Raw genomic sequence first — 25249 nt, forward strand, 5'->3', positions numbered from 1 at the left:
TCCCTAGCTGGAGGTACATTCCTTATGGTCACAGACTCCCATGATGCACTACCTCCCATGTCCAAGAGAGGAGATGGTGGTGCATCATGGGAGTTGTAGTCCAACCAGGGGAGCCCACCCTGTAGAGGAAAATGGGAACATGAGGCACCGCAGCAGGAATTCCAAATCAAAATATTTTGGTTTTCAAATTTCCACTAAAAAATGGAAGTTTTCTGTGGGAGGGGAAAAAAAAGCCAACATTTTCTAACCAGCTCTAAGCCCATGGTCCCCATCTTCTCACTGCCCCTCCTTTCTCTTCTTTGTAGAGGTTAGCTCCAATGGGGGCACTAGCCCGAAGCTGTCTTTGTGCTAGGGATAGTGCAAGGACTCCAGCTTGAGGTTGGTCCTAAATAATGCCATGGGGAAGGAATACCCTTTTCATCCCCAGTGTCCCTGTGCACCCCCTCAAGGGCCCTTCATCTCTTAGCGGTGCCCGGATGCATGCTGTTGTATTCTAGGATCAATCACATACAGAATGATAAACTCTTTCTGGCAGGAGGTAGGGACTGGAGGAGATCACAATTTTCATTTTATTTTTTATATTGTAAAAGTAAGTATTGTTCAGCAAGAAGAAAAAAAACAGTGTAACCTGCTCTAAGGACCACCTCTAAGTGATCCATGGCCATCAACAGTGACCATTTTAAAGAATCCTCAAGATGACTAGTACAGTTTTGTCTGAACTTCAGATAAGTAGGTGATGGATCTTTTTTCTGGGCCATTGGATGGTCTCTTAAAACAGGTTTCACCATACTCTGGTACTTGCAGTTGTCTGTAGTGTTGCCTATCATCATTTTCAGTACTTCTGTGTCTAAACAGTTCAGAATAACCAGGACCCAAATCCTCCACACATGTACATCTTGCATTCTCCATGTGAGACGTGGACATCAGGTACAGAGTGGCATGTTAATAACAGATTATTAACTCAGTGTCATCATGTTTTTGTAGCATAGATTCATATTCATACTAACTCGGATTTGATTTTACTGCCTTCTATTCACATGCTTACCTGTACTGCACCCAAAGGATATTTGAGCAGAAGTTTCACAGTTTTACGAAGAATGCTGTGTATGTGACACCTGTTTTGTCAGAAACTGGATGCACTGTTTCTATGATATGTCTGCCCTCTTCTAGTTTATCACCCAGGAATTAGACTGAGCTCCTGGAGCTGAGGTGTCTGTACACAATGCATGGCTGTGATATAAAGAACCTTTTGAAACAGAATCTTGGCAGTTTTCCAAGCATCACCTGCGATTAATTCCATTTTGCCATGCAAGGGCCAGCATTTGATGCTAACAAAACCTATTTTGTTATGCAGTTCGTTGCCTCTAACTGTACATCCAATCTCTACGGCTTCCCTACCTTACAGTTGTTGACTAATAGTAATTATGTGTATGCTATTTAATCATCTAGGAGCAGCCCTCTGAAGTGACATTTAACCAGGTTTGATGCAGCTAATAAAAGTGAATTCTACTGCAGAACCTGACCAGAAATACCTAGGGAAGAATGAAAAGGTTCAGAGAGATATGACACGGAAAATCTCTTACTAAAGTGGGGGTGGTCATTCAGACATGGGGGGGCCACACAACAGCCTCTTCACCACTTAACTCCATATGTCCCTTTATGGTGGTGAGAGGTGTTGGGTAGAGTAATCATTCAGGGGCACCTCTGCCTGCCATGGACTGGTTTCTCAATAGATTGGTTCACCCTGGTGAGCTCCCACTGCTGCAATTATCCAATGGAGCTATGGGCAAACAGCATAGTGTAGAGCAGGCTTCAGGCTGCTGTATGTTTTGCCAGGTGTAGCCAGGCTCCCAGCAGCCCTAGGATCCAGGAAAGCAAAAGTGGCTTAAAGGTACCTTTGCATACATCCATATTCCCCTGAGCTGTGCCATGGCTCTGCTAAAAGGCAGAGACTGAGAGACCCTGAATAATTGTTACCTTAGAACATTACTTTTCTGTTTAGAAGGTATGTGTCTACTGTAAGTTAGTGTTTGGGGGCCTGGTGTCAAAGTGAGTCTTTGGGAGGGATTTGAGGGCCTAGCAGGAAACAATAGCAGGAGAAGGAACCAACGTGATAGGGAGGCTGGCATAGATGGGGCTTGAGGGAAGGGGATGTGATTAGGAACCAAATCCAAAACATAGTCTGGGGCAGAGATGTGCAGGGCTTCAAAGGAAAGGCCAAGAAGCATAATTTGTTACAAAGCCAGTGGAGGGAGTTATAGGAGTGATATGGTCTAATCGACCATCTTAGCAGCTGTGTTTTGGACAGACTGGAGAAAAGCAACATGGGACTGGAAGAAGCTGTAGGAGAAGATAAGGGCATGGTCAAGTATCTTAGAAGTCAGAAAGAAAGAGAAGAACTGAATTTTAACCTAACTGGACACAATAAACCAATTTTCCCCCTATTATAATTCTTTCTTGGGTTTGTGATCCTAAGAAGGGCTGAGTGCCCTCAATAGCTCTCAAAAGTAAATGTGAGTGACGGGTGTTCAGTATCTCCAAGGGTGTTCAGCACCTTGCACGATCGGGCCATAAAATGAGATGGGTTGAGGCAGGGAACTCTAAGGAGCAAATTGTTTGGAGTAGCCTTTGCTGAGCACTGCCACAGACCTTCAGCAAAGGGGGTTTTGAAAGACCATCCACACATACAGCCCACTGGCTGGTTCTATCTTCCCTCTTCTGCTCCAGAACAGTGAGCAAAGGGTCTCTGCTCAGGGCGCTTGAAAGGCTTCAGCTTTGCATAGACAGAGAAACTCATTCGTCCCACCAACCAATGTCAGTGCAATATATTCACAAAATATTGCAAATTGCTTTCAATCTCTTCTGAAGAATGCTGTTAAGGCAGACAACTGCCTCTGTCCTAACAAAGCAAAATTTCTTACCGCCTCCCTATCAGAAATACCACCTCCGTGAAGTGACTGAGCTGTTGTTCCCTCTTGCCTTTGTGTAAATTACCTCTCGGTTGGGTAATATCCTCATTATATCCAATGTGAAACTGTATTCCCTCTCATACCATATAGAAACACATCCAACTCTCCTCGCCAGCAACTGAATACCCATGTATGAAAGGAGGTTGGCCTCAGTCCAGTTCTCAGCATCACATATGCTGGCAGCAAAATCTTTCCAACATCAGACTGCAGGAAAAAAAGACAAATTGTTTGATCCTTCAATTTCAATGTCATCCTAGACAAAAGAAGCTCCTGCAACCTTTACTTTCTTATCAAGTGGTGGGGTGACAGGGATAAGCTGATCCGATGGGGTAAAGAAGAATTTCCTCCCAGACTGTGCAGGTGTTTCACAGGGTGGGCTTAGTAACCGTGGCAGACGCTGAACTATCTAGTTAAGGCGACGGTCTGAAGGAATGTTGGATTTACTGGATTGTTTCTATCTTCCAGTATGGCAATTTTAATGGGCCAAGCTCCATTCTTCATTGCTTGTGCTTGGCTCCCAATGGGAGCCCCCCCAGCACACATCCAAGAGCAGAATTTGGCCTTAAGTTCCTCTGTGAAAGCTATTTATTACTCAGCAGCCCAGGATCATAAACTTCCATCTCTGACAAAGGCTCCCTTTTATCTACCCTCTCTGCTGCTTCTTCCTGCCTGGTTTATTGTTAAAATCTGCAGGCTTCAGAGATCATATCCAGTATCCACATCCCTCAAAGGCCAGCATGTGTGTGGGAGTCTGAGCTACCCTGTTCTAATGACTTTCTCCTTTCCGCTCCACGTCCTTGGTGAAAACTTATTGTTTGGGAACCAGGAATCTGAACTAGTAGTGAGTTACCCTCCTGTCGTCTTTTCAGCTTAGCAATTTTTTGGCCTTTCAGCTGTGTCTGTTGATTTTGTGAACTACTGACTTTGTCAACACCAACCATATGTCTGGACTGCCCCCAAAATGAAATCTACTGACAGTACTACAAATACAAAGTTCCACACTGTGTAAAATAGAATGATTTGTTTGGTTTTTGCTTTCTCTTATATTCTACTCTCTATATAGAATTTTATGGTGCGTTCATCAGTGTAGTATCTGAATGCCTTCCAGCAATGCATTAAGCCATGTGACTATGCATCTGTTATGTGTTGTTTGTTCTCTCAACCTCTCCCGGAGGGAGAAATGGGTGCATTGGAGTGTCTTGTTTTGGTAGTGTATGGGTTTATACATATACACACCTGTTACTCTGTGTTTATGTAAGAGAAGGCAAGGTCAAAAAAATGCACCTGGCACTTGGTGTAGAAAGTGGTGAGGTTTGTGGAGGTCCTTATTTCCCTGGGGAGTTCATTCCACAGTCTCAGAACACCCCCGGAGAAATCTGTGTCTCCTGCACAGACAAGCTTTACTCTTATTGTTGCAAGCTCCATGGTGCCAAAGGAATGAAGTTGCCAATCATGGTCTTTATCCCAGAGCTTTAGACAATCTTTTAGAGACCTTGGGCCCAGGAAGACATGGAGAGCTTTGACATTAAGGACCAAGACCTTGAACTTAATTCAGTATTCTATGGGAGGCTATTATAGAGAGCAGAAGCCAGGTTTGATGTGCTCACGGTAGCCTGCGTTGCTAAGGAGGCGTTCTGCAGCATTCTGAACTGGTTGGAGTCTCCTAAGTGCTGACTGCTACATGCCCAGGTGTATCACATTGCTGCAGTACAGCCGAGAGGTGGTGAAGGCGGGAATAACTGAGGCCAGGTCTTCGTCCGCCAGGATGAGATGGAGTTTCCAACTGTAAGATCTCTTTCCTATAAATCTGCGTTCCCAGGAAAGATCAGAAACTCCAAAATCAGGCACATAAGCACCTGTGTGATTTGTTTTCATATATACATCCCATGTCACTTATTTGAGGAGCTGTGTGACTTACCTGTGTGACCTATATCACCCACAAGCTGTTCTTAGTCACACCAGCCTGGCCTACACAACTCCACCCGTCAGCACTCTTTTGCTCCTAACTCTGTTCCCTATCCCTTTTCGTCCCCCGCCCTGCTCCACTTTTCTTAATTGATATACAATGTGTAAATCTATTGCACAGCCAGGTAGTGTAACTAAGGCCCTGTCTACACTACAGCTTTTACCCGGGTTTGTAGTCAGAGACACAACAGTATCATGATGTAGTTTGTGTCTGCAGTACCATATGGTTAATACTCTGTTAATAACTTGTGGCAGCTGACAATGCTTTGCCCAGGTCAGTGTCCTAAGGCGGTTACAGTCTTCCTGTAACCAATTTATCACCCCATGTTTTGCAGTATAAATGGGACCTCCTAAATGCCTGTGTAATCAGGTTGGCTAGCCCTCCTCCTTTTCAGTTCTCTGTGTGGAAGCACCTCCCAGAGTGCAATGCTCCATATGCTGCTGGTGTCCTGCTTTGCATGTCCTCCAAACTCTCTGTCCCCTGGTGAGGGACATGGGGATAGCTGCCCAGATTTCCCCATGTGGCACTGATACAAACAACCTTCGACAGCAAGGTAGATGTGGCTACTTAATCTTGGTTGACACATGGGAGTGCTGCAAAAAACAAACAAACAAAACATGCTCTGTGGATGCAGCTCAGCCTTGTGTGTTGTAATTGGGTCAGACGCATGTCATGAACCAGTTACAAAATCATGGTTGTACCAGGAGCATAGGCAGGACACCCAGTCGCTTTCCTCTTTAAATCTGGTCTTAAACCTTCCTTTTCTCTTAGGCGTCTGATTCACACTCTTTGTAAAGTGCTTTGCTAAGCTCTGTATAAAAAATACTAAATACAAATATGCTGCTAGTGTATAATGACGTCCTTGTCACCAATTTCTTTAAGCAAAACAGCAGGTGTTTTTCCCATCTCTTGAGCTGTATTCCCAGACTCCCTGCTCAGGTTTTCAGTGAAAAACACATTTCACCCTTTTTGACAATCTGAGTTGCTTGGTACCACTGCAATCTACTTCTGAGTGTTTCTCTTAGCATTAAGTCTGAAGAAACAGGAGACACGGTCTGTCCTTGGATGCTTTTGCAGTTTCCTTCGAAGTCATGTGGAGGTGCATTCGCACATCTGAGGGCACAATTTGTATTTTTCTTATACTAATCGATAATGTAGAACAGTTGTTCCAATATCTTTGCCACCTCACCTAACATTTTATGTAAGTTAAGGAATAAGTGACTATTTCCAGAGCTCAGTGAAATCTGCTTAGGAATTAAAGCTTCACTTTCTGTTCTATGCACTGTGCAGATATTTTAAATATAGAATTTAAACAACTCACATTTTTAATGTTATGTTTATTTTATATCTACCTGGCTATTTCTGTGGCCTCCATCACTGTAGTATCTGAGCTCCTCACAATCTTTAATACATTTATTCTTGCAACACCCCTGTGAAGCAAGGAAGTACAGTTATCCCCATTTTACAGATAGGAACTGAGGCCCAGAGGGATTAAGGGCCATAGTCTCTGCTTATGTTAATTGACATAGTAGTCCATTAACTTCAGTGAAGCTGGCCCCTTTTTCACCAGCAGAAATCTGACATTTTCAGAAGCATATAGTCCCATTTTCAAAACTGATTTAGCCACTTAGGAGCCAAAGTCCCATTGACTTTCAGTGACATGTAGGCTCCTAAAGGCCGAAGGACCAGATCTTTAAAGTATTTAGGTGCCTATAGTTGCCTAGTGAGATTTTCCAAAACACTTAACTCCCATTGAAAGCAGTGGGTGTTAGTCACCTAGGCACTTTTGAAAATCCCCCTAGGCGCCTATTTGCATCTTTAAGCACCTAAAAACCTTTGAAAATGGGACTTAAACTCTTAAGGCACTTAGACATTTTTGAAAATTTACCTGTAAATTACTTACCCAAGATCACACAGGAAACTTGTGGGAGAGCCAAGAACTGAACCCAGCTGCGAGACTCAGATTAGTGGCTGCATCATTAGACAATCCTTCCTTGTTTACAGAAGCTAGAATAACACCAATAGGGTAAATACCAGTGAAAAGGATACAAAATTACATCAGAGACATAACTAGAATTAAATTAAGAAATTATATTACAAGATATAAAACAGCTATCAACATACAAAGTAGGGTCTGTTTTCAGGAGCATTCGCACATTGCAGATATGTTTATTTAGTAACATTTGTTCTCCTAAAAAAGAAAATAAACCATTTTAAAAAGCCAGCTTAGTCATTTTACAGTAAAAATGAATTTTAATAATGAAATTAAATCCATATTTCTGTAGAACTCTGCTTATCTGAAGGGAGCAGTTGATATGGAATTTATCTGGATAAAAAAAGGCTTCTGGTAGAGGAGTTTTTCATTTAAGTGATGCATATTGGGAGGGAGCAACAACAAAAATGTGGATGATGGGGGATTGGATAAGAAGAATTGATAATTGTAAATCAAAATTTTTGACAGAGCTTTTGGTGACCACAATTTGGTCACCTTAGAATTGCGCACTATTCAGGGAACTCTCGGGAATGATTTGAGCTTGTACCTGTTAACCCACAAGCTTATACTTGTATTTATTTCTTTTGTATAGAATGAAGTGATAAGTCAGCAACTGTCTGTCATTTTCACTCATTGCTATGGACCTTATCCTATTCCAAAGCTTGTTGAAATCAAACGAAAGCAGACCTCTCGTTTAGGTAAGTCACAGGTGAGGTGCAGATCACAATGTTCACAGAGTGCTGTCCTAGGATTTGGAGAGATCAAAAGAAAGGAAAGAGGTAAACGCTAAGGAAAATGATTGAAATAAAGTAAGTCTTTGGGTTTCTAAGCATTGCTGCAAGAACTCTGGCAGCAGAAATGTGATTTCCGTTTGAGTGCTCTGGAGCCACTGCATTCTTCTATATACTAGGCAGTCGTCGTGGCCAGAAGACAGAGCACACCAAACTATAAAACGCAGAATTGGAAAAACTGGTCTGGGGCCCAATCCTGCATTTCTTACTCGCCTAAAATTTCCATTGAAATCTATAGGTGTCTTTGGATGCCCAGGATTGGACCTGCAGTTTTGCAAGTTACTTTTGGGTCTGATTCCTTTACACTCAGGCCACACAGCCAGAGTGGTGTAAAAGGGCCTTAATGTACATGAGACTCAGGGCCTCTTGTGTCTGCTTAAGTACAGATGTCACTAGGTGCAGAGGGAGAACAGGACTAGGGAGCAGTTCAAAGTTCAGCCAAAGTCTAGAAAGAACTGCATGTGATGGATGACTGTTATCTTATATGAGATAAAAAATGACTTTCAGAGTTTTTTAATTGACTTTGTACAGATTCTGTTAGAATATCAATATATCTTCCACCTCGGACTATTCAAACCAGCTTCACAGGCTTTTCTCATTTAAAAACATGTCCCCTTAAGCCATTGTCTTTTCTCACAAAAACAGGAAAATGCTTTCTATACATTTCACCTGTTCCCAACTAAAGTTTTTCTTTTCCTTTTGTGATTCCAGATCCCCATTTTCTTAACAATAAAGAGATGTCAGATGTTACATTTCTGGTGGAAGGAAGACCATTTTATGCACATCGAGTGTTACTATTTACTGCATCCCCAAGGTAAATGTACAGGTGTATTTTTTTTAATAAATGCAAATAATTTGATCTTTTCTGCTGTTGAGATTTGTTGGCACTAATGATTCAGGTAATGGGCTTCAGTCTTTGGGTTTGTTTAGAGAGTATTTTCTTGACAGCATGGTTCTGATTGGTTTGTAGGACATTTAACAAATGACGGGCTCTATGCCCCAATCTTGTAATGCGCTCCATGCTTGCAAACCCTTGCACCTGTGCAGAAGTCAATGGGGCTCCCTTTGAACACAGGAATTCACTTGCATGAAGCTCGTTGCAGGATCAGGGCCCTAGTAATGAAAGATTCACACTCCTTTTATGCTCCGTTTTCATATACATTGAATGGCCAAACCCTCCTTTGCACGTTTCCTGTATGCATTTTATTTATAGAAGTGTCCATTACACAACCCATTGGGAGAGTTTACATTTTTTAAAATGGAATTAAATGTACAGAAACATACCAGGCAACTTCCAGTGGCAGCATTCATTGTCAATCCCCTACTCCAAAGACTGGAACCTGGAACAACAGCTCTAAACCAGCTTCAAGCAGGGTTTCCTTCGTCTCCGAGTCACAGGCCTAGTCTATACACAAACTTGCATCAGTTTAACTAAAGGTATATATTAGCTAACCCAGTGCAAATTTTGTGTGTAGGCACTCTTATTTTGGTTTGAATGGCTTATTTCAATTTAACAGGCGTTTGTAAATATACAGGTGCAATCTAATCAATATAGCCAGTTTTAAACAGATATAAATGTATCCATACAGCAGTTTGCACCCATTTAACTAAACTGGGTTTTAAACCTATTTTAGTTAAATTGATGCAACTAGGCCACACTCCAGCAGATATTTGTCTTAACGGATAAGCTGGGCTTGCAACATATTCAGAAGGTCAACTTTTGGAAAATGTTGGGGATGAAATTCTGGTCCTGTTGAAGACAATAGTAAAACTCCCATCGGCTTCAGTGAGGCAGGATTTCATCGCTACTATCTATGATGAATCCAGCCCATTGTCTTAACCATGCATTGGGTGGAAGGTTTGGGTTACAACTTCAGGGAGTGGGAAAATCTCTTTCTTGTCATCATACTTTCTACTTTTGAGAGAAAAATAGTGGCACTTGAAGTCCAAACTTGCAAGTATCCCTTGGAGAGCAGGAAGGAGCTGGGGCAAGGCATTCCTCACCCTTCCCCCTCCCCCCAAAAATATTGAATTATTAACCTAGGAAATTATTTCCTGCTATCTAGGAAACACACCTTTAAATGTAGATACCTATAAACAAGTGTAAGGAACCTGGTACCCTTACCTGCAGCTGGATTTACAAAGAAAATATCATTGAGAGGGTACCTGTGTATATCACCCTTCTCAGACAAAATTTTGTAGACTGCCGTTTCATGATTCTCAGCTTTCTTTTGTTTTATGTGGTAGGAGATAATTATTTGGCTGTCAACGCCTAATTAAAATACTACATTTATACACACACATACAAGCTGTACCAGCCCTAATATGGCAATCAAAAAAGAAATTGCATTGTCTGCCATGGATTAGCACTGAGAAGGAAGATAGGCACATAAGAGAATGCTCTGAGTCATGAAATAAAATGTCAAGAGTTAAAAGGTTAGCCTGAATATTGTGAGATGCCTCAAAGGCAAAAAACATAGCAAACAAGAGGTACTGGTTTGAATACAGCCAGTGCTGGTTGTGAATGAAAGCATTTACTATCTGTTGGCTGCTTGTGAACTGAGTGGTGGTCTCAGACTAGTTTCAAGTGGAGATATGTCCCTGATAACAAAAAGCACCAGCAAAAGCTGCCAGACTTAGCAGAGGTGCGTTGAAAAGGCAGTCCTTCGAAAACAAAGGTATGACACATTTGGAAGACTGCACATTTGCTGTCCTTGCTTAGCTGTCCTGTGCACGATGATGTGCATTCAAGCCCTGATTCAGGAAAGCATTTAGACCTTTGCTTAAGTCTGTCCCCCGTCTAGGCCAATGCTTATGTGCTGTCCTGAATAGAAATGTTTTCTCGAATCAGGGCCGAAAAGAGGTCTTCAGTGTCTAAAGTTGTCAATTACAGTCTAGTAATTTAAACATTTTTAAAAGCTAAAATCCTAGATTTATAGGTAAATATCTACATATCTGTATAAATATCACATACAATTACAATTAACTTAAATGAATTCTACTCTGCTTTTATGTCCAAATCTGTGGTTGAAGTGAGAATTTTAACATTCTGAGAACAGCGATCCATCCAGTTCTTTCTCTCCCCTTCCCCAAACTATTGTTTTAAATCTGCATTAAAGTATTAAACTTCTTTATGTAGAATCTTAAACATTTTGTACTGGCCATCTTGCAAGCCAGGACAATGGAGATGCGAGAGGGAAAAAAAGCTGCAAATATTTAAAATGCAAGCTGATATCAATCCAAGAAGAAATTCTGAATTTTTAAAAATTGCAGGTTTTACTCAAAAATGGCGCTATCTACATTCAAAGAAACAGTCAGTCCCTGATCCTGTAATAAGTTCCAAGTGGGCACAGCATTTATATTTCCTAGGTAGGTTTTTTCACAAAATTAGTTCTTCGAGTGATTGCTCATGTGTATTCCACAGTAGGCATGCGTGCTTGCCACAGGCACCAGTGCCAGACGTTTTTCCCCCTAGCAGTACCCATAGGGGGAAGCACCCCCCGCGACCCCTGGAATGGCGCCTGCCTGGCGCAGTATAAGGGGAGCTGTGCGCTCCCCCCACCCTCAGTTCCTTCTTGCTGCCAGTGAAGGTGCGTCGGAACTGCTCTGCTCCAGCTTTGCTGTAGCTCATCCCCCAAACTGTTCGTTCATTCAGTGTCAGTACCTGTAGTTAGTTAGCTGTAGAGCTGCACAACTTAAACTCCGGGGCACGGGGCATGCCCCGGCCTGGGTTCACTGACTAACTAAACTAACTAAACAGCTAACTAACTACAGGTACTAATACAGAACGAACGAACAGTTCTGGGGACGAACAACAGCAAAGCTGGAGTGGAGCAGTTCCGACGCACCTTCACTGGCGGCAAGAAGGAACTGAGGGTGGGGGGGAGCGCACAGCTCCCCTTATACCACGCCAGGCAGGCGCCACTCCAGGGGTTGCGGGGGGAGGCGGGCTCCCCCCCTACGGGTACTGCTAGGGGGAAAACTTCCGGCACCAGTGCACGTGGCGAGCACACACACCTATTGTGGAATAGACAAAGCAACACATCTCAAAGAACACCAGTTCCTGAAAAGGTAACTGTCTTATACATTTTCCAGAAACTCAGAATGAAATGTCCTAATCAATGAGGTTTCCTAATTTCACTTTGAATTTAGTGACATGCCTCTAAGGGGGCGTCTACACTGCAATCGAAGAAGTGATTGCAGCTCAAGCAGGCATACCTGGGCTCGCTTTCATCTAGCTAGCTTGGCTAAAAATAGCAATGATGGTGGAGCAGCATGGGCTGTACAAGCCTGCCCACAAGTTGGTATGAACTCGCTTTGCTAGCCTGCACGGGGGTCCACGCTGCCACGTCTTCATTGCTATTTTGAGAGTTGTGCTAACTAGATTAAAGCTAGCACGGGTATGCCATGCTGCATTCATGCTCCCAATTATGGTGTAGACAAACTCCCTGCAGTATATAAACCATCATATATTTCAGGATATAAATCCCGGTAAGCTTCTCCACGTTCTAATGTCCTATTTTCACAGTAATTGATGGTCGCCTCCCTTCCACTTTGCTCTATTTCAGCAGAAAGGTAATTGTAGTGTGGTATTTCAATCTTGCTCATTTTTATTTAGGTTTAAAGCACTGCTATCTAGCAAACCCTCAGCTGAGAACACTTGTATTGAGATCAGCTATGTGAAGTACCCCATATTTCAGGTAAAGTCTGTGCCCACATACCATCCGAATGGAATGTGTGTCATCAACAATTGTATGTACCCTGCACAAATTAATGAAATTACATTTAGTAAATGAGACATATCATACCTTAGAGTAGTGGTTTCATAAGCAAAGGCCTCAACTCCCTTTATATAGTAACCTGCATTATCATGCTGATTGCAGTCAAATAACATGTAAGTGACTAGATTTAACTGTGTATATTTCACTTCTGTAGTCTTTGAAGACAGAGCAGTGCATTTCAGTGGAACATTTGCATAGACTTTTGAGTTCTTTTTTCTCATGTTTGGTATTCCTGCATTTGCACACACAAGCCGGGAGGATGTAGAGGCCTTTCTTTTCCTAGCAATATTTGTTTACTCAAATTTTGTAATTCCTTCTGTGAAAATGTGGAGCCAAACTTACTGTCTCACATATTAGGCTAGATGCAGTGTATTCAAGACCTTGCATGCCTAAGAAAAGTTTATTTTAACCAGAGCAATGACAGTTCCATTTACTGACTGTTAGAGCTGCAGATATTTTTCAGTGTCACTTACAGCTGCCTGCAATAACATTTAAACTTAATCTAAGTTTCCTGAGGAGAAATATTATTTGGCCCATGTTACAATGCAAAACCCCAGCACAAACCTTCTCACCAACCATGCTTGCCTATAGAAGTGTGGGAAGGAGGGGGTGTGGTTTCCCAGAAAGGGAAGAAATCAGGAAACAGCCACTATATGTGGCATGTTCTCCTGAATAAGTGGTGTAAAAACGGTATCAGAAAATGAATGAGCCGGGATCAACTTGTCCTGTGAGCTACCTGAACCTCTTTGGAGAGTCACAGCACTGTGGCTAATAGGGATTGGGAGAGAAGCCTTGCTACCTGTGAAGAGACACCTAGAACTGTGCAGAGACAGAGAAGATATCCATGTATGGCCTGACCCCTGCAGGTTTTTGACCAGTTTGACTGACAAATCCGTAGCCCTGCACATTGTTTGGTAGCCTCACACGCCTTCCCCCACCACACCATTCCCATGATGCAAAGTTAAAAATGGTGCTCATGAGTGGCTTTTCCAAAGCGGCTTATTTTTCAGAGTAACCTCTTCACTTGCGTGTGTTTTACTCAAGCAGGAATGATATGGTTCTGTGAGCCTCCCCATGTTACACTAATGACAATGACCGCTGAAGCAAAGGGAGGCAGGACAATGAAAGGAAGACTTATGTAGTGAACATGTGTTGTCTGCTTTTCATAAGCAAACAGTCTCTTTGTTTTGTTTCAGCTGGTTATGCAGTATCTTTACTATGGCGGTGCAGAATCACTCCTGATTAAGAATAATGAAATAATGGAGGTAAGAAGTATTTTACTCCATTCCAATGGGAGTTACAATAAGTGATCTCTCCAGTGGTCACATAGCTGCACATGGAAATGGTCTCCATCAAGCGTTGGCAAACAGCACATAACTGTTCACCAGATTGTTTAGTTTTCCCCATGGCTACAGTGGCATCTGTCTGCACTTTTTGAGGAAAGGAATCAAAACCTGCTTTCATTTCTTCCTCCAGTCTCAGACTGTCTCTCCACCACTTCTTCCTGCTTCCCTGAGTTCAGAGTTGATCTTCACTGAGGTGCCACCATTATGAATACCCAGCTTGCAGCCTCCACCCCCAATTCCAGTTAACATAAATAAAAGTAGGTTTTATTAGACATAGGACAGAAAAGAGAGAGGAAAAACCTCAAAGCAAAAGATAATTTGAACTAAAATGTCTGGCCAGACACTCTGAAAAGCTCTTCTAGTAGAGCAAAAAGCTTGTGTTACAAAATTTGGAAATCTTTCCCTCAGCATGGTACAACAGCCTCATTCTCTTAGTCTTAATAGGATGTCTCTTGCCGCTAAATCAGTCTATTCCCCTTTCCAAGCTGTGTCTCTGGGGTTGTTAGCTAGGAGTCAAATGTCCAGAAAAGTAGAATAATCTCATGTGTAGTTCCTCATTCAGGAAGATATGCAAGCATATGCCTAACTTTAAGCATGTGAGTAGTTCCACTGAAGTCAAAGTTCAGCTTCAAGTAGCCAGATGCTTAACTGTGTTGCTGAATTGGGACCTTTAAACTGCCTCCTGAGATGGAAGGAAGGGGGAATATTTTTTTATCCCAAAAGCATATCCTCCTGTCCAAGGAGTCCAGTTACACTTTTCATCTTCCCCCTCCACCTGCCCTCCCCCACAAAAAATATTGAATCTGACTCATCCTCTCCCCAGCCAAATGTGCATAACTTGTATGGATTTTAAGTGATCTCCTTCCAAAATTCTGCGCATTGTTATTATCAGCCATTGTTCAACCAAGTGGCTCCCAATAAAACACAAACTAAGGCATATTTGGGCAACTTCCTCGCCAATCTGAACTGGAAGCTTTCATATCCACAGCTTTCAGGTTATATCAGGTAAAACTAATATAGGACACTAAATATTAAAATCACTGATATTTATACAGTTGGTAAAAATCATAGTGCACAAACTATATAGTATCAGAGGGGTAGAGGGGTTATATAGAATCTGCCACTATATTATTGTGCAGTGTGAGACACCCAAGCAAGATGTTTTGACAGAGATAGTGCTACCGGAAACTGGCAGCAATTGGGTATGATTGGCCAATGAGAGTCTATTTTGGTGGGTATCGTAATGCTTATAATAATCCTGCTGAGGAAGTTTTGGAGGGGGGAGTATTTGTATAAGTAGACAAAACTGGAATTAGTCCTCTCCAGTTCAGTGGCACAGTTTTAACTAAGCTCAGTTGAATTAACTTCCTTTCTCTTACTAAAACCAGCTGTTATTTTTCAAATTCATTCCCACAACTTTGCAAAGAGGCCGATAAACCCTAACTCTTCCGACAAAAAGTGTTCTCAAACTAGATAGGACAACAGCTTTACAGATACAGATCTATACACATAATCAGCTAGGTAACACCCCCTCCCTCTTTCTGAATCGAGACTATATAAATATAGACCTCCCCAACAGTTGACTGGATGGGGAAAGAGAAAGGCCTATTTGGCCTTATATGGGTGTCCAAGCCCGGCACATGGCCCCCTCTGAGGGCATTCCCATGGGCTTTACTGTCAAATATGGCAGCTGTGTTGGACAAAACGGGGGGGTTGAGCAGCCTTGAAAAGACTATGCAGCTGCCTAAGAGAAGGCTCCTAATCCCTCAGGATTCCCTTTGTTTCCTGTGGTTTAAGAGCCCTTGTGGATCACAGGTCTGACTCCTTGAGCCACAGTGGCAGCTGGAGCCTGGATACGGCCCTAGTTTTCTAAAGTTATATTTAGCAACTTGCTTTATTATAAATGTGGTAACAAGAAGCACAGGAAATACTGAAATCTTTGCTGCAATTCATAATTGGGGCCATATGGCTGCTGTCACATCAGCACTGCAGATTTTCCAGATTTTGGATTTATTTAGGGGATTATTTAGGGGAGCTGGAGGTGAGTGGATGGACAGGGCCAGAACAACTTTCTAACAGTTTTTTCCTAACAGCCCTGGCCTGCAGTGTGAGGGCACTGTTGGGTTCCACTGAGCAGCACTTTGTCGGGTATTCCCAGTGATAAGTGTTATATAAATGGCTAAAAATAGATAGAGGTCCCAGCTCAACCTCATATATGTGTATTGATCAGAGCAAACTGCGTAGTGCTGAAGAACCCCTGCCTACCTTCCAGAAAAGGGATTGGGTGGAGCTCTGCCTGCACTACCCTCTTCCACCAGCTGAGATAAGAGGTTTGAACCCACCTGGTTTCATAGATTTTAAGGCTGGAAGGGACTATTGCAGTTGTCTAATCTAACCACCTGCAAAACACATGCCATAGGTTTTCACCCTGTAATTCCTACATCAATCCCATAACTTCTGTTTGTGCTAATGCAAAAAGCAGGGTTGAACCCTGGCTGTTCGTTTCTAACGTGTAGCTGGGCAGATTCTTCAGAGTCACATTTGTGGAAGGGCTGTAGGCTCTGATGGTTATGCTGCTTCCTCGATAGTGCCCAGAGATCAGGGGAACTTATACACTTCTGTCCCACACCCCCAAAATGGCAGCATCTGGATCTGAATGTTCTGTTTTCCACTCATCACTTACCAACAGCCGCTCGTCATAGTTTAAGCTGTTATGTTACTTCCCTTTGTAACACCAAAAAGGGTAAAATCAGCAAAAGAACCTTCTTATTATGGCAGTTAAATGACTGATAATTAAATTAAATTAAACGTAATTAATTATAAGTCTGTGTATAAATGTAATAAAATAGCAAGGAAATGATACTGTTTAATACGGTCCTAACACTTTTTTTATCTGCTGTTTAGCTTCTCTCTGCTGCTAAATTTTTCCAGCTTGAAGCTTTGCAACGACACTGTGAGATCATCTGTGCAAAAAGTATAAACACAGAAAACTGTGTGGATATTTACAACCATGCCAAGGTAAAACAATTGTACGTGTGTGCATGCATGTCTGTCTACCCCGACTGTGTGAAGTTCATCGCCAGGTGATAGGCAGTGATAAATGTATCACATGCTTGTGCAATTTGTCACATATCTATGACCTCATCATCTGTCCCTATAGGCCACTCTCTGGGACTTATTGTAACATTCCACATCCCTAAGCCATTTCAAACAGTTGCCTTTAAAAAAAAGTAATCTTGCCTTCCTTCCTCTTGCAAATGGGGATATTCCCACTAACATTACCCTCACTGGAGGTTCATGATGAGTAGTACTTGGCCTTAGTAGCTGACAGCTTTTCTGTATCTAAAAATGACACATTGTCAAAGTCTAATGTCTTACAACCCTGCAGGGATAGTAATGAGACTTTTATACCATTGGAGAGGAAAAATGCCCAGCTTCCCAGTTGAATCCAGGATTCCATAATCCTCCCAGTGGTCCTGAATTATAGGCTATTAAAGCATGATGTTTTTAGACTTAGAAAAACTACTTTAGGTGTTTTACATTTTTTAGTTTTATTTTTTCCTCTCCTTTGAAGCATTGTATAGTGGAACTCACATTAACTAAGGCTTGGCAGGTGGAGGGATACAAAATAAAGTCCCAATAAAAATATGTTACAAGCATTCCTAAAATTATTTTTCTGTAACATGTGGCATGTACAAAAGAGCTAATGGTGTGGTGTGACCTAGGGATTTGATCAGCACTCGTTTGAGGTGATCCACAGGCCATTCCCAACTCCTGCTGATCAAATCTTTATTTCTCACAGTCATGTATTGCCAATATATAATGCTATGCATTTGATGTGCATAGGTATGCCATCAACTTTTGAAATAGGAAAACATTTCATTCCTGAAAATGAGTTATATATGAAGTGTATCTCAAGGCCTATCTTTTGTGATAGAAACAAATGAAGGAACAGAATAATCCTCCACCTTGAAAGGCACCTGATTTATTTCCCAGCTTATGAGACAACTTCTGGATTTAGCAGGGGTTTTTAATTCTAGTTAAAAAGAATCATTTCAATTTTGATTTCAACTCTTGGGCCTTTTCTTCAAAAAGTGAGATAAACTACACTGGATTTTTTATCTCTGTAGGCCCCAATTCAGCAGTTCACTTAAGCATGTGAGTAACCCCACTGAAGGCAAGGTTGGGCACATGCTGAATCTGGGCCCTAGTTCACTTCTGTGGGCCAGATCCAGCAAGTGCTCAATGCATGGAGCTGTCACTGAATTCTGCCAGTGGAAGGTATGTCTATATGGCAGACTTATGAGACCAAGACCCTTCACTTCAGACTTGATGGTCTGTAAATTGTTAAATTGTTCACATTTCAATATTCAGTTCTTCTCACCCTGCTCAGAATGCAGGTTTTACAAGCAGCCTCTATTTCTTGTCTTCTGCTGGCATAGAGTGTCCCCAGATCACAGGTGCATTAGTTAACTCTGTGGCATGGGATAGTGTTATATTCTGAATATTCAGTTCATTTAGATGGTTGCTGAGGACTTTCTATTCCTGTGATTATAAAGGACCTTAGGAAGAAATGGTCATTTGATTAGCATAGCTTTCAAGTTTTCATTTTTACGCCAGGTTCTCTTTACTGTGTGCTCTCTCCAGAGAAAAGCCATGTGATTTGGCAAATTGCATTGGTGACACTGGTTGATTAGTTTCTACAAGGTACCAGTCATGCTTTCCATGCATACCCCAAACTTTCAGTGAGGTCAATAGGAGTTTTGAGAGTACACATAATAATATTCAGCACTTCCCCAACATGCCAGCTGGGGATCAGATTAATAATAAGAAAGAAAAGAGAAATATATTATTTCCTCACTGCAATGTACTGTACATTGAAATAGAGTAAGGAGAACGGAAGGAGGAGTAAAGAAGAATGGAGTGAAATCTTAAGAGAACAGTAAATCCACCAAAGAAAATTAATCCAGTCTCTGATTCAGATCCTCAGATGGTGTAAATTAACACAACTCCCTGATTTCAGTGAAGCTACTTCAGTTTACACCAGCTAAGCATCTGACCTTCCAGATCCAAAATAATGTTCTCCTTTAGAAAGCTCCTAACCTGCCCTGAACTGTCCCTTATTTTGGAGTCAACATTTGTGTCATCCACAGATTATGTTAATTTAGTGGTGGGCCTGTACTATGGACCCTACTTTCTAGACTCTGCAGAGTAAAGATCCCAAGGCTGAAGATAGGAAAAGCCATCTACAGTTCTGGGTTGCATAGGCCTCCTGGCAGCTCCATCCACTAGCATGTCCAAAGCTTTCCATTTGTTCTCAGAGCTCAAACACACCAGGAGTTTGCCCAGGCTGGTGGATCCATGGAGCACTTTTCTGTGTGCTTTGCAGAACACGCTCAGGGCCTAGTCCTTGACTGGAATGCTCAGGGCTACTACTTGCATAAACTCAGGATCAGGCCATTTGCTCACTACTTCTTATGAGGCAACTGCTACTTCCTGTGCTCTAGTGAATCACGTAGTGCTTGCTTACTCGCAAGCAAGATGGGATACACTGAGTGTAAAGGAATGTAGTGGTCCCAAAAACAACATACTTCACATGCAGCTATTTTCCAGCTGGAGGTATTTCACCCCAGGCCTAGGGTACATGTCTTTAAGCAGTTACTTCTGATGGTGGTGCCGGTCAGGTGTGTCATGCTTGGCGGGAATACTGGGAGACAGTGTTGCTAGACCTGGCCTCTAGTAGATCTCCCCAAATCTACTGGTTTTGGTGGTGGAAACTTTGGGGCCAAATCCTGGCCCCAATGACATGCATGACACAAATCCCATTGATTTGTATGGGGCCTGAATTTCATCCTTGGAATTTTGCCTCCAAGGTGACCTTACTTTATTGACGTAGTCTTAAGTCTGGAATTTGTCATTTGAAGCAAACAATGTGAAATATCACTTGACACACACATATATGTGGGTGTCAATGTTCCCGTCTGAAAAACGTAGCTAGTATAGTTTGTGTGCAGTTTGTAATCTTTACTTCTCATGAACAGTATTTATTAACCCATACCTATCAGAGTGATTACCTTTCTTTAATCCCCACTTTTTGTAGTTTCTTGGAGTCACAGAACTGTCCTCCTATTGTGAAGGCTACTTTCTAAAAAATATGATGGTCCTCATTGAAAATGAAGCTTTCAAACAGTTATTGTATGACAAGAATGGAGACACGTCTGGTCAGAATGTACTACAAGACTTACAGAGGACGTTGGCGACACGGATTCAGTCAATTCATTTGTCTTCTTCAAAGGGCTCCGTTGTATAAAGTTCAGGAAGGAGATCGCGCTCAGAAAAGACACTGCGAGTTAAGGCTCCTGTTGCAGTTGCTTAAATTAACATACAAAATTCTACTTCACATTGGAATATTTTTTGTTGTTGTTGGCCAAAGGTGCTGCTTTTAAGCTGCAGCCTCACTTAGATGAGGGAATACTGAACGTATGGCTCCTACCCATTTTTGAGAAACAAGGATCTCGCACTATTCTGTGAATTACTGTTATGTTCAGTTCTGAACACAAAAGTGTGTGGTCTTGGAGCTAGTGCCAACAAAAGCCAGAACTCACCAATGAACAGCAGAAGCCTCTGCCTGAACAAAGATGCCATGGACCACTTAAACTGACAAATGGATTATTTAAGGTTATTTTGCTCCACCAAGTTATACATTTAAGAAGTGTACTGTACCTATCCCAGATTCCGTTCTATTGTGCATTTAAGAAACGTAAGATTTGTTAGTTGCTATTTCATAAGGGTCAACTGTGTTAGAGAGTTGGTAAGACTGTTATAAATGAGGAAATATATTGGCAAATTTTTAGGGGTGGGAACTTTTTAAAATTGTTCATAACAAATGGGGTGGCCTTGTAGTTTAAAATCTATTTCTTAAGGTTAAAAATTAATTTTTGACAGAGTTGTGTTTGCGAATCTATGTAACACGTTTTGTTTTTTAAAGGCACACTGTGTAAATACTGTATACATATGAGCAGGTTTTGCTTGTATTCTTTCCCAAGGTGGTATAATCTTGCCTAAATGGTTATGGTTACACCAAAGAGGTACATTACCAAGACAATATCTATTACAGTAGTTGGGGAATAAAAATCTGCATGCTAATTGTGATTTGGGGTTAAAAACAATAACAAACTCAACATGCATTTGCATGGTAACTGTACCTGTGAAATGTTATGTTTGTGCTTTGTTTTGCCAAGACTGCTTGTCAAACTCCATTTGTGAAATTAGCATATTTACTTTTTTTTCTTGGTGCAAATGGTTCTCACAGAAACTTGTTGGAAGATGCTGATTTCTGTTTGTTACATGAAAGAGTTAATATCAGCCTTTATTCTAGTAACATGTCAATATTTCGCTACTGGCCAGAGATTGTGACTAAGGTAGACTTTTTAAAATTATTATTAAATATGTACTATAGAATAATTTCTTACTGTATCTTCAGAATGTATAGGTTATCTACAATGGAGGTGTGCAATGTCAGGGCTCAATTTATTTTGCAGCATACTGTTAGCAAGAGAGATCTGTTAAGTGGCACTATTTTCCTGACCTCTTGTATTTGATGATACCTTTCATGAATCGGTTGATTTAAAACATAGGGAAGACCTCAGTAAAGAGTAGGAGAAAGGCGCTACCTTTTCAGTGGCAAAATTACATGTATTTCTTTTCTAGCATGCTTTTTGAAACTGTGCCCGGTTCACAGATTTTTAGAAGCTTTAATTTGACAGTGCATGATAACTTCTTGGTCTTTTGTTAGAATATTTATGTCCGGTGCTATTTCATGTTTATAGCTTTTGGAATGCTCAGAAAACACAGTCTTTGCATTAGTTATCACCATGATAGGAAACTGTTTTATTGTTCTGATCTGTAAATCCTCCTGTATGCTTGATCATTTTAAAGCCTATACAATATCTGCAACAAATTACAAAATTGTCTCAACTACCGTTAATGTCTCAGAGACACAGCATGTCAGCCTAACAATGAATTACCAGACAATTTGTTTCTGCATATGATATGCCATATAAGATGTTGTCTAGAACATTTAGCTACTGGCGACTTACTTTTCTGTGAATGTTGCAATGCTAGAGAAGCAAGAACCTGATAAATGCAATTGCAACTCTTGGGGGTGCTTATATTATAGTTTGGTGTGCTTCCTCACTCCTTGAAACCCATTATTCCATATTGGTGACAATCTACATATAAAAACAAATCTCACCCAGCAGCTTAATGTTAACTTCTCTGAATATAAAATTATAATGCTCCAGATTTTCACCCTGTAATCAAGTAGGCCAAATTTTACCCTCAGGTACCCACAGAGCTCCCACTAAAGTCATCAGGCATTGCAGACTTGTATCCACAAGCAGAATTTTTCTCAGTGGGAAATAAAAACACAGGTATAAATTCAGCGAGGCAATCTGTTGTCTAACAGAATGATAACCACTGCTTATGTAGCAATGACTTCAGGGCATACATTAATAGCAGTCCAGGGCATTGGTAATGGGATATAGAGCCCTATACCCCTGGGTTACTCATTGGAATATTGATGTTGACTGATGTCACCAGCACAGAAATCCACCACAATAGATGTAACTTCCTTTGGCAGTGTCAGCAAAAAAAAATCAAAGACTGGATGGGGAAGGGAGACTTCTCTCCTGTCTCACCCTGAGAACTGGCTCCTCTAGGTTAGGACTGAGATGCATAGGATGGGCTGTGTTGGTAAGCTTGAAGTGTCACCGACTTTGTGGTATCTGTTCTGCGGCTAAACAGAGGACTTCACTTGCTTGATCTGTAGTACATCTTTCATGAGCATACATTCACTCGCAGTATCCTGTTAGGAACAAAGGGACAAATTCTCCCTTCACTCTGTACCCAGGGCTTACCATAGACTAAAAGGGAATTGTGTGAGCATGCAAGGCAAAATTAGACCCAAAACTAGTCGCAGCAAAGCATACCTGCCTCTGAGCAAACGCATTCCCTTTGCTTCTTCAGGGGCTCATTAATCTGGAACATTGAGCACGATCTAATGCTTGGTGTTCTAGTGCATAAGCCTTCAGATTTAACTTACGCTACCGTGGGATTTGCTTTGCTGGTCTCAACTAAACATGAACAGGAGAACAAGATTATAGAAGTCTATGGGATCAAAAATGCTCCTGAAAGAGGATTCTGGCTATTGATTGATGCAGCAGTGTCTATTGCTATTAAAGCTATTGTTAATGGATACATTAGAGTACATTGTATGATTAATGGTTTGCATACACTGGTGGAAAAGCTCATGGGAGGGCTTATTAGGTCAGCAAAAACTGCATGGTTTCCATCACGGAGTTTCCTCCATGTCCTTCAATTGGAGGCAGAGTTCCCAGACTCAAATAAGCAGGGGGTACAGACCTGGGGTCCCATTGAGCTCCACAATGCACAGATTCTGGAGTCCCTCTGAGTGCTTGAGCCGCACCTAACCGGACCAGAACTGCTATCGTTCCATTTCAGTAGAAGCCTCTATGATGAATTTCATCCAAAAAATACTTAGAATGTGACCATGATGCCTATAAGACAGCATATCCATGCAGCAATGAGGCCTATAAGACAGCATATCCATGCAGCAATGAGGCCTATAAGACAGCATATCCATACAGCAATCGTTATTGTAGTGGTACATAGCAGCGTCCTTTAGAAAGTGCTGTTATTTCAGGAAACAAAAGCCTCTGTTCAGTAATCTCTGTACCAATTGCAATACTTCATCCATTTTGGGGGAAGAATTCCCTCAATCCTCCCAACCCAAGGAATTTCAGATGGTTGGGTGTACTGGAAATTCTTTTTAAAACCCTTAGAAAAAGTGTATATACATTTTTCAATCATAACTCGCACTCCCCCTTCCCTCTGCACAACGATCTAGGGCTTTTTTTTTCCCATCTAGGTTTTTATAAAGTCTCCCGTCACTGTGGTATCTGGGCATCTACAGGCACTTTGACCTTTCTCTGTTGCAAGTCCTGCCTTCTCCTTCTCTAGAAGAGACACAATCTCCTCTTAGCTCCCTTAATTGCCCCACAGTCCCCAGAACACACCCACCTTGCCTAATCTGTTGCCAGCTCCTGCACTCTCCCTGTTCTAGAACCAGACTGGTTCCCTCCCTGACCCTGGCAGATATTATCTCAACTAACCCAGCTCTCCCCTATGGTTCATTGCCCCATAGTCAGCTTGAGAACTGGCAGAGGAGGTGGGCTGGTGGAAACATATGATAGGAAAGTTTTGGGGCATCAGGGAGCAAGGTTAGTACTCTTTTTCAGGGAAAACTCCAAAACCACCTCCCCATTACTCAAATCCTCCCTGTTCCACAGATTGGAGACCATTCCTCACGCCTCCCATCTTTTAGAAACAGATGGCTTCCAAATGTTTTCTACTCTAGAAAATGGCCAGTTTCCTAAGGGAACCTTTCTCAAGGTTAAAACTTTGCATGCAAGTTCTTGGCTCACAAGTGAATTGATTGTGCAAAGTATATAAATGTATATATTCCAAGTGGTGCATGTGGAATTAGTGGAAAACCTCCCACCAGCACTATCAGTAGCTGCTCTGCTAAGTTTCCACCTGCCACTTTGTAAACTGACACGGTTCATGTGGAAGATCCACTGACCGTTGGCTTCATACCAAAAATTGTACTAGTCCCTTTTGGATGCATTACAGTGTGTGGTGTGATAGGGAGTTTTTCTGGAACCTCCAGTTCTGTGCCAAAATGTACTGTGGTTTGATGTTTGAAGATTTTTTTTTCCAGTGATTTCAGCTCCTACTGAAATGAGCTACATTTCAATGGTGCAGTAGTGAGAGAGAGAGAGAGAGAGAGAGCTGGCCTTTTCTTCAAAAACAAAAATCAAATTAAGGGCCCACAGTCCTGCACACAACACCAAGGGAAGTCAATTGGGACCTTTTTGTCAGTGTGTTACTGACATACGTACAGCTGTCATTAAAGTGAACGCACTTAAATTTATATACAATACTGAGATTCAAGGTTGGGCTCAAGCCATTTCCCTATATTATTCACCACAGGCCAAATGCTGAGGTGTGCATAGTACCTGCAGCTTCCATTGAAATCAATGCAAGTTGTAGATACTCTGAGTCCCTCAGGAGTCAGCTCTATATAAATAATAATATTTACATAGGACCAGATCCTGAAGTCTGTATGCATCAAAGCCGGTACTGAAATCAGTTGGTGTTCTGCATGAATAAGGGTGGATTAAAAACTGAATAAGAACTTTGGGATTTGGCCCATGGTGTCTTTCATCTGAGAATCTCAAAATGCTTTACAAACATTACCAGCCTGATCTTGCTGCTCTTACTCCTGCTTAATACCTTATCCCAGAAATAGTCCCATTGACA

The 25249-nt window shown here is 41.7% G+C and overlaps 1 protein-coding gene across 1 annotated transcript in view; it reads left to right on the top strand.

Annotated features, from left to right (window-relative positions):
* ABTB3 (ankyrin repeat and BTB domain containing 3) overlaps window positions 1-24688 on the top strand; it is a 279066-nt gene extending 254378 nt beyond the window's left edge. The window contains exons 12-17 of the mRNA XM_073324534.2: window positions 7521-7626; window positions 8431-8533; window positions 12338-12419; window positions 13697-13765; window positions 16751-16864; window positions 19947-24688. Coding sequence (XP_073180635.1) covers window positions 7521-7626; window positions 8431-8533; window positions 12338-12419; window positions 13697-13765; window positions 16751-16864; window positions 19947-20156 — 684 coding nt within the window. The 3' untranslated portion in view covers window positions 20157-24688. The remainder of the gene's footprint in view (window positions 1-7520; window positions 7627-8430; window positions 8534-12337; window positions 12420-13696; window positions 13766-16750; window positions 16865-19946) is intronic.
* The last annotated feature ends 561 nt before the right edge of the window (window positions 24689-25249 follow it).

The sequence above is a fragment of the Lepidochelys kempii genome, chromosome 1 (assembly GCF_965140285.1).
Source record: "Lepidochelys kempii isolate rLepKem1 chromosome 1, rLepKem1.hap1, whole genome shotgun sequence".
Lineage (NCBI taxonomy): Eukaryota > Metazoa > Chordata > Testudines > Cheloniidae > Lepidochelys > Lepidochelys kempii.